This window comes from Poecile atricapillus, chromosome 2, assembly GCF_030490865.1.
Source record: "Poecile atricapillus isolate bPoeAtr1 chromosome 2, bPoeAtr1.hap1, whole genome shotgun sequence".
Lineage (NCBI taxonomy): Eukaryota > Metazoa > Chordata > Aves > Passeriformes > Paridae > Poecile > Poecile atricapillus.
This window is the reverse complement of record NC_081250.1, coordinates 153,593,824-153,610,224: the sequence shown is the minus strand read 5'-3', so window position 1 is coordinate 153,610,224 and position 16,401 is coordinate 153,593,824. Positions and strand designations below refer to the sequence as shown.

Below are 16,401 nucleotides of genomic sequence, written 5' to 3'. Positions count from 1 at the left end.
ATCCCAATCCCAGTCCCAATCCCAATCCCGTGGATCCCAATCCCATGGATCCCATCCCAATCCCAGTCCCAGTCCCAATCCTGATCCCATGGATCCCAATCCCATGGATCCCATCCCAATCCCAATCCCAGTCCCAATCCTGATCCCGTGGATCCCAATCCCAATTCCAGTCCCAATCCCATGGATTCCAATCCCAATCCCAATCTCACTGATCCCATCCCAATCCCCATGATCCCAATCCCAATTCCAATCCCAATCCCATCCCAATCCAAATGATCCCGATTCCAATCCCAATTCCAGTCCCAATCCCGTGGATCCCAATCCAAATCCCACCCCAATCCCGTGGGTCCCAATCCCAAGGATCCCAATCCCATGGATCCCAATCCCGTGGATCCCAATCCCAATCCCACCCCAATCCCGTGGATCCCAATCCAAATCCCAAGAATCCAACCCCAATCCCACTCCTAATTCCAATCCCACGGATCCCAATCCCACAGATCCCAATCCCACGGATCCCAATCCCATAGGTCTCAATCCCAAGGATCCCAAGGATCCCAATCCCAACAATCCTAACCCCTTGGATCCCAGGAACCTCTCCCCGTCCCTCCCCGTCCCCAATTCTGGATCCAAATCCCAAAAATTCCCATCCCAATCCAAATCCCACCCCAATCCCAAGGGTCTCATCCCAATTCCAGGGATCCCAATCCCAAGGATTCCATCCCAATCCCAATCCCAATCCTAATCCCAATCCCACCTCAATCCCAAGGGTCTCATCCCGATTCCATGGATCCCAATCCCAGACCCAATCCCAAAGATCCCCTCCCAATCCCAATCCCAATCCTATGGATCCCAATCCCAAAGATCCCAACCCCTCGGATCCCAGGAACCTCCCTCCGTCCCCAATCCCCGATCCCAATCCCAAGGATCCCAATGATCCCAATCCCAAGGCTCCTGATCCCATCCCATTCCCAAAGATCCCGACCCCTCAGATCCCAGGAACCTCTCCCCATCCCCAATCCCCCATCCCAATCCCACGGATCCCAAGGATCCCAGTCCCAATCCCAAGGATCCCAAGGATCCCAAGGATCCCAACCCCTCGGATCCCGACCCCTCGGATCCCGGGAACCTCTCCCCATCCCCAATTCCCGATCCCATTCCCGCATTCCTGGATCCCCCTGGGCTCCTCCCCGGTTCCCGGCTCCGATCCCGACGATCCCGATTTTCCAAAGGTGGATCCCGCCCCATTCCCGAATCCCAGGGATCCCCAAATTCCCGCTGGGATTACCGGAATCCCCCGCGCCCGGCTCGGCCTCCGCCGGCTTCTGCTGCTCCTGGGACGAGAGGAGATCCTGGATCTGCCGGAATTCCGGGAATTTCGGGAATTTGTTCTGTTTATCCCAGGTTTTTACGGGTTGGAAAAGCCGGGAATGCTCCGGGATCCTCCGGAGCGAAGGGAAAAATCCCAAAAATCCCAAACTCGGCCCTTGCTCGTCCCAGGAATTCCCCGGGAGAGGAGAATTCCGGGAAGGAGACGGAGCTGACGCTGCTTGGAGAACTGGGAATGATCCCGGAGCAAATTCCGGCCCCGGTCCCGATCCTGATCCCAGCTCCAATCCCGATCCTGATCCCAGCTCCAATCCCGATCCTGATCCCAGCTCCAATCCTGGCCCCAATCCCGATCCTGATCCCAGCTCCAATCCCAATCCCAATCCCAGCTCCAATCCCGATCCCGGCCCCAATCCCGATCCTGATCCCAGCTCCAATCCTGGCCCCAACCCCAATCCTGATCCCAGCTCCAATCCTAATCCCAACCCCAATCCTAATCCCAACCCCAGCCCTGATCCCAACCCCAATCCTGATCCCAACCCCAATCCTGATCCCAGCCCCAATCCCGATCCTGATCCCAGCTCCAATCCTGATCCCAACCCCAATCCCGATTCCAGCCCCAATCCCGATTCCAGCCCTGATCCCCGTCCTAGTCCTGATCCCAATCCCAGCCCTGATCCCAATCCTGATCCCAATCCCAGCCCCGATCCCAATCCCAATCTTGATCCCAATCCCCGATCCCAGCCCTGACCCCGGCCCTGATCCCAATCCCAATCCCAGCCCTGATCCTGATCCCATCCCGGATCCCAATCCCTATCCTGATCCCAACCCTGATCCCAACCCTGATCCCAATCCTGATCCTGATCCCAATCCCAACCCCCAATCCCAATCCCAGCTCTGATCCTGATCCCAATCCCAATCCCAGCCCTGATCCTGATCCCAATCCCAATCCCAGCCCTGATCCCAATCCCAGCCCCAATCCCAATCCTGATCCCACTCCCTATCCTGATCCGAACCCTGATCCCTATCCTAATCCTGATCCCAATCCCAACCCCAATCCCAATCCCAGCTCTGATCCTGATCCCAATCCCAATCCTGATCCCAACCCCAATCCCAGCCCTGATCCCGATCCCAATCCCAATCCCAGCCCCAATCCCAATCCTGATCCCAATCCCGATCCTGATCCCAATCCCAGCCCTGATCCCAATCCCAGCCCCAATCCCAATCCCGATCCTGATCCCAATCCCAAATCCTAATCCCAATCCCAATCCGAATCCCAATCCCTGATCCCAATCCCAATCCTGATCCCAATCCCTGATCCCAATCCCAATCCTGATCCCAATCCCAGTCCTGATCCCAGCCCTGATCCCAATCCCAATCCCAATCCCGATCCCGATCCCGATCCTGGATTTCCCCTCTGGATTCCCCCTCTCCCCACCCCCCATCCCCATCCCACGGAATTCCAGGAATTCTGGAGCTGCTCCTGGATCCTCCCCCTCCTTCTGAGACCAAAACATCCCAAAAAACATTCCCAAAAAACCCCGGGAATCTCCCGGAATATTCCCAAAAAACCCCAAAATCCCGGAATTTCACCCGGAAAATCCATCCCAAAAAAATCCATCCAAGATTTTCCACAGAAAAACCGGAGCCGGGATGGGACTGGGATTGAATTCCCGAGAAATTCCAAGGATTTTCCAGGGAAAATCCGGGATTTTTCCTCCGTGGGGGCGGGGATTTTTTTTACTGGAATTCCTGGATTTTTTTTCCTGGAATTCCTGGAATTTTCTTCCCAGAATTCCCACGGAATTCCCGGAATTCCGAGCTCACGCTGGCCAAGCTGCTGTCCAGGTCCGGCAGGGTCACGTCCGGAACCGCCACGGAAGGGCTGAAGAGCTGCGGGAAAAACGGGAATGGGAGGTGGGAAAAGCCTGGAATTCCCAGGAAAAACCCGGAATTCCTGGGAAAAATGGGAATGGGAGCTGGGAAAAAGCCGGAATTCCCGGGAAAACCCTGGAATTCCTGGGAAAAATGGGAATGGGAGGCGGGAAAAGGCTGGAATTCCTGGGAAAAACCCAGAATTCCTGGGAAAAATCCAGAATTCCTGGGAAAAATGGGAATGGGAGCTGGGAAAACCCAAAATTCCTGGGAAAAATGGGAAAGGGAGCCGGGAAAAAGCCGGAATTCCCGGGAAAACCCCGGAATTCCTGGGAAAAATGGGAATGGGAGGTGGGAAAAATCCAGAGTTCCCAGGAAAAACAGGAATGGGAGCTGGGAAAAGCCTGGAATTCCCGGGAAAAAGCCGGAATTCCTGGGAAAAATGGGAATGGGAGCTGGGAAAAAGCCGGAATTCCCGGGAAAACCCTGGAATTCCTGGGAAAAATGGGAATGGGAGGCGGGAAAAAGCCAGAATTCCAAGGAAAAAGCCAGAATTCCTGGGAAAAATGGGAATGGGAGCCGGGAAAAACAGGAATTCCTGGGAAAAATGGGAATGGGAGCTAGGAAAAACCAAAAATTCCTGGGAAAAATGAGACTGGGAGGCCAGAAAAAGCTGGAATTCACAGGAAAAAGCCGGAATTCCTGGGAAAAATGGGAATGGGAGCTGCGAAAACCCCAAAATTCCTGGGAAAAATCCGGAATTCCTGGGAAAAACGGGAAAGGGAGTCAGGAAAAAGCCGGAATTCCCGGGAAAAACCAAGAACTCCTGGGAAAAATGGGAATGGGAACCACAAAAAATGGGAATTCCTGGGAAAAATGTGAATGGGAACTCAGAAAAAGCTGGAATTCCCAGGAAGAAGCCGGAATTCCTGGGAAAAACGGGAATGGGAGCTGGGAAAAAGCCGGAATTCCTGGGAAAAACCTGGCCCCGGAGGGTGGAAAGGCGGAATTCCCAGGAATTCCATGGGGATTTTTTTGGGAATTCAGGGATTCTGCAGCAATTTTCTGGGAATTGGGGAATTCTGCAGGAATTTTTTTGGGAATTCCCAAGAATTCTGTAGGAATTTGGAAGAAATTTTTTGGGAATTTGGGGAATTCTATGAGAATTTGGTGGGAATTTGAGGATTTTTTTGGAATTTGGGGATTCTGTGGGAATTTTTTTTGGGAATTCTGCAGCAATTATTTGGGAATTCCCAGGAATACTGTGGGAATTTTTTAGGGAATTTTCCGGGAATTTGGGAATTTTTAGGGTTTTCTTGGGAATTCAGGGATTCTACAGGAATTTTTAGGGAATTGTAGAATATTTGGGAATTCCTGGGAATTCTGTGGCGATTTTGGGGGAATTTTGCAGGAATTTTTTGGGAATTTTGGGGAATTTTTTGGGGGAACTTTTTTTGGGAATACTGGGGGAATTTTTGGGGGGATTTTGGGAATTCTTTGGGAATTCCCTGGGATTTTGGGAATGTGGCTCACATCGAGCAGAAAATTTGGGAATTCTATGGGGATTTTGGGGAATTTTTGGGGAATTTTGTGGGAATTTTTTTGGGAATTTTTTGGGGGATTTTTTTGGGAATTTTTTTGCGGAATTCTGCCGGGATTTTTTTTGGGGAATTCTTTGGGAATTTGGGATTTTGGGAACGTGGCAGGAGAATCTGGGAATTCTGTGGGGATTTTGGGGGAATTTTTGGGGAATTTTGGGGGAATTTTTTTGGCAATTTTCTGGGGGAATTCTGGGGGAATTTTTGGGGGGATTTTTTTTGGGATTCTGGAAATTTTGGGAATTTGGGATTCTGGGAATGCGGCTCACGTCGAGCAGGAGAGTTTCGGAATTTTGGGGGAATTTTTGGGGAATTTTGTGGGAATTTTTTGGGGAATTTTGCAGGATTTTTTTGAGGGATTTTTTTGGGGGGATTTTTTCGGGATTCTGGGAATTCTTTGGGAATTCTTTGGGATTTTGGGAATGTGCCTCACGTCGAGCAGGAGAATTTGGGAATTCTGTGGGGATTTGGGGGGGAATTTTTGGGGAATTTTGGGGGAATTTTTTTTGGAATTTTTTGGGGATTTTTTTTGGGAATTCTGCAGGGATTTTTTGGGGATTTTTTGGGGGATTTTTTTTGGGATTTTTTTGGGATTTCGGGAATTTGGGATTTGGGAATGCGGCTCACGTTGAGCAGGAGAATTTGGGAATTTGGCTGGAATTCCGTGGGGATTTTTGTGGAATTTTGTGGGAATTTAATGGGAATTTCTTGGGGATTTTTTTTGGGAATTTTTTTGGGGGATTTTTTCGGGATTCTGGGAATTCTTTGGGAATTCCGTGGGATTTTGGGAATGTGCCTCACGTCGAGCAGGAGAATTTGGGAATTCTGTGGGGATTTGGGGGGAATTTTGTGGGAATTTTTTTTTTGGAATTTTTTGGGAATTTTTTCTGGGAATTCTGCAGGGATTTTTTTGGGAATTTTTTTGGGGGGATTTTTTTTGGGATTCTGGGAATTCTTTGGGAATTCTGTGGGATTTTGGGAACGTGTCTCACGTCGAGCAGGAGAATTTGGGAATTCTGTGGGGATTTGGGGGGAATTCTTGGGGAATTTTGTGGGAATTTTTTTTTTGAATTTTTTTGGGATTTTTTTTGGGAATTCTGCAGGGATTTTTTGGGGGATTTTTTTTGGGATTTTTTTGGGATTTCGGGAATTTGGGATTTGGGAATGCGGCTCACGTCGAGCAGGAGAATTTGGGAATTTGGCTGGAATTCCGTGGGGATTTTTGGGGAATTTTGTGGGAATTTAATGGGAATTTCTTGGGGATTTTTTTTGGGAATTTTTTTGGGATTCTGGGAATTCTTTGGGAATTCTGTGGGATTTTGGGAACGCGGCTCACGTCGAGCAGGAGAAGTTGGGAATTCTGTGGGGATTTTGGGGGAATTTTTGGGGAATTCTGTGGGAATTTTTTTTTGGGATTTTTTGGGAATTTTTTCTGGGAATTCTGCAGGGATTTTTTAGGGGATTTTTTTGGGGGGGATTTTTTTTTGGGATTCTGGGAATTCTTTGGGGATTCTGTGGGATTTTGGGAATGTGTCTCACGTCCAGCAGGGCGCTGTCCATGCTGAAGCCGTGGGTGCTGAGCAGCGCCTGCAGATTCTCCAGGCCGGAGTCGATCGTGTCCAGGTGCTCGCTCAGCTCCGCCCTGCTGGGAAAACAACCGGAATGACGACAGCGGGAAAAACAACGGGAAAAACGGGAATGACAGCGGGAAAAACGGGAAAAATGGGAATGACAGCGGGAAAACAACGGGAATGGGAATGACAGCGGGAAAACAACCGGAATGACAGCGGGAAAAACAACGGGAAAAATGGGAATGTCAGCGGGAAAACAACCGGAATGACGACAGCGGGAAAACAATGGGAATGACAGCGGGAAAACAACCGGAATGACGGCAGCGGGAAAAATGGGAATGACAGTGGGAAAAATGGGAAAAATGGGAATGACGGGGAAAAACAATGGGAAAAATGGGAATGACAGCGGGAAAAACAATGGGAGTGACAGCGGGGAAAATGGGAATGACAGCGGGAAAAATGGGAATGACAGCGGGGAAAATGGGAAAAATGGGAATGACAGTAGGAAAAACAACGGGAAGAGCAGGAAACACAGCGGAAATGACAGCAGGAACAGGGGGAAAAACAATGGGAAAAACAACAGGAAAACCAATGGGAATTACGGGAACGAGAAAAACAACAGGAATGATGGGAAGAACAGTGGGAAAAAGGGGAATGACAACGGGAAAAACAACGGGAATGACAGCGGGAAAAACAATGGGAATGACAGCGGGAAAAATGGGAATGACAGTGGGAAAACAACCGGAATGACGACAGCGGGAAAAACAATGGGAAAAATGGGAATGACAGCGGGAAAACAACGGGAATGACAGCGGGAAAAACAACGGGAATGACAGCGGGAAAAACGGGAATGACAGCGGGAAAAATGGGAATGACAGCGGGAAAAATGGGAATGACAGCGGGAAAAATGGGAAAAATGGGAATGACAGCGGGAAAAATGGGAATGACAGTGGGAAAACAACCGGAATGACAGGAACAGTGGGCAAAATGGGAATAACAGCGGGAATGACAGGGGGAAGAGCGGGAAAAACGGGAATGACAGTGGGAAAAATGGGAAAAATGGGAATGACAGTGGGAAGAAGAACGGGAACAGCAGGAAACAGCGGAAATGACAGCAGGAACAGGGGGAAAAACAATGGGAAAAACAACAGGAAAAACAATGGGAATTACGGGAATGGGAAAAACAACAGGAATGATGGGAAGAACAGTGGGAAAAATGGGAATGACAACGGGAAAAACAACAGGAATGACAGCGGGAAAAACAATGGGAATGACAGCGGGAAAAACAATGGGAATGAGGGGAACAGCAGGAAAAATGGGAAAAACAATGGGAATGAGAGAGAGAAAAATGGGAATGAGAGGAACAGCGGGAAAATTGGGAATAGAGGGAACGGGAACGGGAATGACAGCGGGAATGGGAACAGGAAAAACGGGAAGAGCAGTGGGAAAAACGGGAATGACAGCAGGAAAAATGGGAATGGCAACAGTGGGAAAAATGGGAACAACAGGAAAATTGGGAATAGAAGAAATGGGAATGGGAATGACAGCGGGAATGGGAACAGGAAAAACGGGAATGACACCAGGAATGACGGCAGGAAAAATGGGAATAACAGCGGGAATGATGGCGGGAACAGCGGGAAAAATAACGGGAAAAACAATGGGAACGGGAACAGCGGGAAAAACGGGAATGACAGCGGGGAAAATGGGAATGACAGGAACAACAGGAAAAATGGGAATGACAGCGGGAATGACAGCAGGAAAAATGGGAATGATGGGAAAAACAGCGGGAATGACGGCGGGAAAAATGGGAAAAACAACGGGAATGGGAACAGCGGGAAAAATGGGAATGAGAGGAACAGCGGGAAAATGGGAATAGAGGGAATGGGAATGGGAATAACAGCGGGAATGGGAACAGGAAAAACGGGAAGAGCAGTGAGAAAAACGGGAATGACGGCGGGAATGACAGCGGGAATGACGGCGGGAGCACCAGGAAAATCAACGGGAAAAACAACGGGAATGGGAACAGCGGGAAAAATGGGAATAGGAGCAGTGGGAAAAATTGGAATGACAGTGGGAAAAACAACGGGAATGACGGGAACAGCAGGAAAAATGGGAAAAACAATGGGAATGAGAGCGGGAAAAATGGGAATGAGAGGAACAGCGGGAAAATTGGGAATAGAGGGAACGGGAACGGGAATAACAGCGGGAATGACAGCAGGAAAAATGGGAATAACAGCGGGAAAAAAAACGGGAATGACAGGAACAACAGGAAAAATGGGAATGACAGAGGGAATGACAGTGGGAAAAATGGGAATGACAGGAAAATCGGGAATAGAGGAAATGGGAATGACAGCGGGAACAGTGGGAAAAATGGGAATAGCGGGAATGATGGCGGGAATGGGAATAACAGTTGGAAAAGCGGGAATGGGAACAGCGGGAATGGGAACAGGAAAAACGGGAATGAGAACGGGAATGGGGAAACGGGATCGGGAAAAACAACGGGAGAAGGAAAATGGGATCAGGGCGGGAACGCCGGGAAAAGCGGGATTGGGGAATTCCGTCCCAATCCCGAGCTGGGATTTGGGAATTTTGGGAATTCCGTCCCAATCCCGGTTTTTCCAAGCTCAAACTGAGCTTGGGAATTCCAGGAATTCCATCCCGATCCCGATCTGGGCTTCAGCAATTCTGGGAATTCCATCCCAGTCTTGATCTGAGCTTTGGAAATTCCTGGAATTCCATCCCGATCCCGAACTGGGCTTTAGAAATTCCCAGAATTCTGTCCCAATCCCGGTTTTTCCAAGCCCAAACTGGGACTCGGGAATTCCAGGAATTCCATCCCGATCCCGCCTTTCTTGGCCCAAACTGGGACTTTGGAATTCCAAGAATTCCATCCTGATCCCAAACCCGGCTTTGGGAATTCGGGAATTCCATCCCGATCCTGAACTGGCTTTAGAAATCCCCGGAATTCTGTCCCGATCCCGGTTTTTCCAAGCCCAAACTGAGCTTTGGGAATTCCGGGAATTCCATCCCGATCCCGATCTGGGCTTCGGGAATTCTGGGAATTCCAATCCCGATCTGGGCTTCGGGAATTTCGGGAATTCCGTCCTGATCCGGCTTTTCCCGGCTCCCAAACTGGGCTTCAGGAATTCTGGGAATTCTGTCCTGATCCTGGTTTTTCCAAGCCCAAAACGGGACTTTGGAATTCTGGGAATTCCATCCTGATCCCAAACTGGGATTTGGGAATTCCCTGAATTCTGTTCCCATCCAGATTTGGGTTTTGGGAATTCCCGGAATTCCATCCCAATCCTGGTTTTTCCAAGCCCAAAATGAACCTTGGGAATTCCAGGAATTCCATCCCCATCCCGAGCTGAACTTTGGGAATTCCTGGAATTCCATCCCAATCCCAACTGAGCTTCAGGAATTCCGGGAATTCCATCCCGATTCCAATCTGGGCTCCAAGAACTCCGGGAATTCCATCCTGATCCCGAACTGGGCTTCAGGAATTCTGGGAATTCCATCCCGATCCCAACTAAACTTTGGGAATTCCCAGAATTCTGTTCTGATCCAGATTTGGGTTTTAGGAATTCTGGGAATTCTGTCCTGATCCGGCTTTTCCAGGACCAAACTGGGCCTTGAGAATTCTGGGAATTCCATCGCAATCCTGGTTTTTCCAAGGAATTCCTGGAATTCTGTCCCAATCCCAGTTTTTCCAAGCCCAAAATGAGCCTTGGGAATTCCAGGAATTCCGTCCCGATCCCGAACTGGGCTTCAGGAACTCTGGGAATTCCATCCCAATCCCGGTTTTTCCAAGGAATTCCTGGAATTCCATCCCAATCCAAACTGAGCTTTGAGAATTCCAGGAATTCTGTTCCGATCCAGATTTGCGTTTTGGGAATTCTGGGAATTCCATCTCAATCCCGATCTGAGTTTCAGGAATTCCAGGAATTCCATCCCAATCCCAACTGAGCTTCGGGAATTCCGGAATTCCATCCCGATCCCAAACTGGGCTTTAGAAATTCCTGGAATTCCATCCCAATCCTGATCTGGGCTTCGGGAATTCTGGGAATTCCCTCCTGATCCAGCTTTTCCTGGCCCAAACTGTGACTTTGGGAATTCTGGGAATTCCGTCCCAATCCCAAACCAGGCCTTGGGGATTCCCGGAATTCCGTCCCGATCCCGTTTTTCCCGGACCGAACTGGGACTTTGGAATTCCGGGAATTCCATCCCAATCCTGATCTGGGCTTTGGGAATTCCCGGAATTCCGTCCCGATCCTGATCTGGGCTTTGGGAATTCCCAGAATTCCATCCCAATCCTGATCTGGGCTTTGGGAATTCCCGGAATTCCGTCCCGATCCCGTTTTTTCCTGGGAATTCCGTCTTTTCCCGCCCTTTTCCCGCTTTTCCCGCGGCTCACTTGTCGAGGCAGGCGAGGCTCAGGCACTTTTCCTGGGATTGGGGATTCCCGGGAGCGGCTCCGGAGTCGTTTTCCCGCAGGATGGAGTCGATGAAGGTGGAGGGGGACAGGGGGGTCTCGGAATTCCCGGAATTCCCGGAATTCCCGGAGTTCCGGGGCTCCTCCGGCCGCGGGCTCCGGGTGGGGCTGGGAGGCTCCTCCTTGATGCGGATGGGGGGGCTGATCCGGGAAAAAAAAACGGGAATTAGCGGGAAAAACGGGAAAAATGGGAATTTGGAACGGGAAAAATGGGAAAAACGGGAAAATGGGGGATGGGAATGGGAAAAGTGGGAATGAAAAATGGGAATTGGGAATGGGAAAACCGGGAATGGGGATGGAAAAGTGGGAATTGGGATGGGAATGGGGAAATGGGAGTGGGAAAAATGGGAAAAAATGGAATTGGGAATGGGGAAAATGGGAAAAAATTGGGATAATGGGGGATAGGAGTAGGAAAAATGGGAATGGGGATGGAAAAATGGGAATTGGAATGGGAATGGGAAAAATGGGAAAAGAGGGAATTGGGAATGGGAAAAATGGGAAAAAAACCTGAATTTGGAATGGGGAAAAATGGGAATGGAAAAATGGGAAAGATGAGAAGAATGGGAATGGGAAATGGGAATTGGGAATGGGAAAATGGGAAAGATGGGAAAAGCAGGAATGGGAAAAGGAATAGGAAATGGGAATGGGAAAAATGGGATAATGGGGATGGGGGAAATGGGAATGAAAAATGGGAATTGGGAATGGAAAAATGGGATAAAAGGGGGTGGGAAAATCCAAAAAACGAGAATTGGGAAAAATGGGAAAAATGGGAATTTGGAATGGGAAAAATGGGAAAAATGGGAAAATGGGGGAAGGGAATGGGAAAACTGGGAATGAAAAATGGGAATTGGGAATGGGAAAAATGGGGAAAAAAGAGAATTGGGAATGGGAAAAATGGAATAATGGGGGGTGGGAAAATGGGAAAAATGGGAAAAATGGGAAAAATGGGAATTTGGAACGGGAAAAATGGAATAATGGGGGATGGGAATGGGAAAATTGGGAAAAATGGGAATGAAAAACAGGAATTGGGAATGGGAAAAATGGGGATGGGGAAAATGGGGATGGGGAAAATGGGAATGAAAAATGGGAATCGGGAATGGGGAAAATGGGAAAAAATTGGGATAATGGGGGACAGGAATGGGAAAAATGGGAATGGGGAAATGGGAGTGGGAAAAATGGAAAAAAAGGGGAATTGGGAATGGAAAAATGGGAAGAACGGGAATTGAGAATGGGAAAAATGGGATAATGGGGGGGGAAATGGGAAAAACGGGAAAAATGGGAATTTGGAACAGGAAAAATGGGATAATGGGGGATGGGAATGGGAAAAACGGGAAAAATGGGAATGAAAAACAGGAATTGGGAATGGGAAAAATGGGAATTGGAAAAATGGGGATGGGGAAAATGGGAATGAAAAATGGGAATCGGGAATGGGGAAAATGGGAAAAAATTGGGATAATGGGGGACAGGAATGGGAAAAATGGGAATGGGGAAATGGGAGTGGGAAAAATGGAAAAAAAAGGGAATTGGGAATGGAAAAATGGGAAAAACGGGAATTGAGAATGGGAAAAATTGGGATAATGGGGGGGGAAATGGGAAAAATGTGAATGAAAAATGGGAATTGGGAATGCGAAAAAAGAGAAAAAAAGGGAACTGGGAATGGGAAAAATGGGATAATGGGGGATGGGAATGGGAAAAATGGGAATGGGGATGGAAAAATGGGAATTGGAATGGGAATGGGGAAATGGGAATGGGAAAAATGGGAAAAAAGGGAATTGGGAATGGAAAAATGGGAATGGGAAAAACGGGATAATGGGGGTGGGGAAATGGGAAAACTGGGAATGGGAAAAATGGGATTGGGAAAGATGAGAATGGAAAATGGGAATTGGGAACAGGAAAAATGGGATTTGGAATGGGAAAAATGGGAATGGGAATGGAAAAAATGGGATAATGGGGGATGGGAATGGGAAAATTGGGAAAAATGGGAATGAAAAACTGGAATTGGGAATAACAAAAAGGGGAAAAACGGGAATTTGGAATGGGAAAAATGGGAAAAATGGGAAAAATGGGATAATGGGGGGTGGAAAAATGGGGAAAATGGGAAAAATGGGATAATGGGGGATGGGAATGGGAAAATTGGGAAAAATGGGAATGAAAAACAGGAATTTGGAATGGGAAAAATGGGAAAATGGGGGATGGGAATGGGAAAAATGGGAATAGAAAAATGGGAAAGATGAGAAAACTGGGAATGGGGATGGGAAAATGGGAAAGATGGGAAAAAATGGGAAAGATGGGAAAAGCAGGAACGGGAAAACGAACAGGAAATGGGAATGGGAAAAATGGGAAAATGGGAAAAATTGAATAAGGGGATGGGAAAATGGGAATGAAAAACGGGAATTTGGAATGGGAAAAATGGGAATGAAAAGTGGGAATTGGGAATAGGAAAAATGGGAAAAAACGGGAATTTGGAATGGGAAAAATGGGAATTGGGAACGAGAACTGGGAATGGGAAAAATGGGAATTGGAAAAATGGGAATGAAAAACAGGAAATGAGAATGGGGAAATGGGAATGGGAAAAATGGGAATTGGGAATGGGGGAAATGGGAAAAAATTGGGATAATGGGGGATGGGAATGGGAAAAATGGGAATGGGGATGGAAAAATGGGAATTGGAATGGGGAAATGGGAATGGGAAAAATGGGAAAAAAGGGAATTGGGAATGGAAAAATGGGAATGGGAAAAATGGGAAAAGAGGGAATTTGGAATGGGAAAAATGGGATAATGGGGGATGGGAATGGGAAAATTGGGAAAAATGGGAATGAAAAACAGGAATTGGGAATGGGAAAAATGGGAATTGGAAAAATGGGGATGGGGAAAATGGGAATGAAAAATGGGAATCGGGAATGGGGAAAATGGGAAAAAATTGGGATAATGGGGGACAGGAATGGGAAAAATGGGAATGGGGAAATGGGAGTGGGAAAAATGGAAAAAAAAGGGAATTGGGAATGGAAAAATGGGAAAAACGGGAATTGAGAATGGGAAAAATTGGGATAATGGGGGATGGGAATGGGAAAAATGGGAATTGGAATGGGAATGGGGAAATGGGAGTGGGAAAAATGGGAAAAAGGAATTGGGAATGGAAAAATGGGAATGGGAAAAATGGGAATGGGAATTGGGAATTGACAAAGGAAAAATGGGAAAAACGGGAAAAATGGGAATGGGAAAAATGGGATAATGGGAAAAAAATGGGAATTAACGGGGAAAACGGGAATTGGGAAAATCAGGAATTGGGATTTTGAGAAGCAGCAGAATTCCAGGAACTCCCAGGATTTTTGGGAGTTCCTGGGATTTTCTGAAATTTCCTGGATTTTTGGGAATTTCCCAGATTTTTGGGAATTCCTGGGATTTTTTTGGAATTTCCTGGATTTTTGGGAATTTCCTGGATTTTTGGGAATTCCTGGGATTATTGGGAATTCCCAGGATTTTTGAGAATTCCTGGGATTTTTCGGGAATTCCCAGGATTTTTTGGGAATTCCCAGGATTTTTTGGGAATTCCCGGGATTTTTTGGGAATTTCCTGGATTTTTGGGAATTCCTGGGATTATTGGGAATTCCCGGGATTTCTGGGAATTCCCAGGTTTTTTTGGAAATTCCCTTTTTTTTTTTTGAGAATTCCCGGGATTTTTGGCAATTCCCAGATTTTCAGGAATTCCCGGGATTTTTTTGGGAATTCCCAGGATTTTTTGGGAATTCCCAGGATTTTTTGGGAATTCCCGGGCTCCCCACCTGTGTCCGGGGCTGTGTCCGGGGGATCCCTCGGGGCTGGAGGGCGGCAGCTCCGTCACATCCGCGATCCGGGGCCCGGAGCCGCCCGGATCCGCCGGGAAACGCCCGGGAACGCCCAGAGCCGGAGCCGGAGCCTGCGGAATCCCAACGGGAATTATCCCGGGAATTCTCCCGGCCACAATTCCCGGGAAATTCCAGAGGGAGAAGGGAAGGGGGAGAGGGAGGATCCCACAATTCCCAAAAATCCCACAAATCCCATTCCCACAATTCCCGCAATTCCCATAAATCCCAAAAATCCCATTCCCACAATTCCCACAATTCCCGAGAATCCCATTCCCACAATTCCCACAATTCCCATAAATTCCGTTCCCACAATTCCCATAAATCCTGTAAATCCCATTCCCACAATTCCCACAATTCCCATAAATCCTGTTCCCACAATTCCCACAATTCCCGTAAATCCCATTCCCACAATTCCCACAATTCCCGTAAATCCCGTTCCCACAATTCCCATAAATCCTGTAAATCCTGTTCCCACAATTCCCACAATTCCCATTCCCATAATTCCCACAATTCCCACAAATCCCGAAAATCCCATTCCCACAATTCCCACAATTCCCACAAATCCCGAAAATCCCGTTCCCACAATTCCCATAAATCCTGTAAATTCCGTTCCCACAATTCCCATAAATCCTGTAAATCCCGAAAATCCCATTCCCACAATTCCCAAAAATCCCACTCCCACAATTCCCACAATTCCCACAATTCCCAAAAATCCCACTCCCACAATTCCCACAATTCCCAAAAATCCCACTCCCACAATTCCCACAATTCCCACAATTCCCGAAAATCCCATTCCCACAATTCCTGAAAATCCCATTCCCATAATTCCCACAATTCCCATTCCCACAATTCCCACAATTCCTGAAAATCCCATTCCCACAATTCCCAAAAATCCCATTCCCACAATTCCCAAAAATCCCATTCCCACAATTCCCACAATTCCCATTCCCACAATTCCCACAATTCCCATTCCCACAATTCCCATTCCCACAATTCCCATCAATTCCCATTCCCAAGAAATCCCATTCCCATTCCCATTCCCATTTTCCAGATCTCTTTCCCATCCTTTTCCCACTTTTTTCCTGCTCCTTTTCCCACCCTTTCCCATCCCATTCCCACCCTTTTCCCACCCCTTTTCCGCTCTTTCCCACTTTTTTCCCATCCTCTTCCCACCCCTTTTCCTGCCCCTTTTCCCACCCTTTTTTCCCACCCCTTTCCTGTCCCTTTCCCACTTTTTTCCCATTTTTCCCCACCTTTTTCCCACCCCTTTTCCCACCTTTTTCCACCCTTTCCCTGCCTCTTTTCCCATCCCTTTCCTCTTTCCCACCATTTTTCCATCTTTTTTCCCATCCATTTTCCCACTTTTTTCCACCCTTTTCCCTCCTTCCCTGCCCCTTTTTCCCATCCTTTTCCTGCCCCTTTCCCACTTTTTCCCAACTTTTCCTGCTCCTTTTTCCACCTTTTCCCACCCTTTTCCCACCCCATTCCCGCTGTTTTTCCCGCTGTTTTTCCCGCCCCATTCCCGCTGTTTTTCCCGCCCCATTCCCGCTGTTTTTCCTGCTCTTCTCCCATCCCATTCCCGCTGTTTTTCCTGCCCCATTCCCACTCTTTTCCCAACTTTTCCTGCTCCTTTTCCCACCTCTTTTTTCACCCTTTTCCTGCCCTTTTCCTGCTGTTTTTCCCGCCGTTTTTCCC

At 47.9% G+C, this 16,401-nt stretch overlaps 1 protein-coding gene across 4 annotated transcripts in view; it reads right to left on the bottom strand.

Annotated features, from left to right (window-relative positions):
* The window catches only part of HSF1 (heat shock transcription factor 1), a 48,773-nt gene that overhangs the window by 4,747 nt on the left and 27,625 nt on the right, over positions 1 to 16,401 (bottom strand). The window contains exons 8-12 of one of the 4 annotated variants that reach the window (XM_058830070.1): positions 14,644 to 14,777; positions 10,785 to 11,003; positions 6,339 to 6,444; positions 3,154 to 3,219; positions 1,286 to 1,355 (exon numbers count right to left, since the gene is read on the bottom strand). In XM_058830070.1, coding sequence (XP_058686053.1) covers positions 1,286 to 1,355; positions 3,154 to 3,219; positions 6,339 to 6,444; positions 10,785 to 11,003; positions 14,644 to 14,777 — 595 coding nt within the window. The remainder of the gene's footprint in view (positions 1 to 1,285; positions 1,356 to 3,153; positions 3,220 to 6,338; positions 6,445 to 10,784; positions 11,004 to 14,643; positions 14,778 to 16,401) is intronic. The other 3 variants (XM_058830072.1, XM_058830071.1, XM_058830073.1) reach the window with 3 other exon arrangements.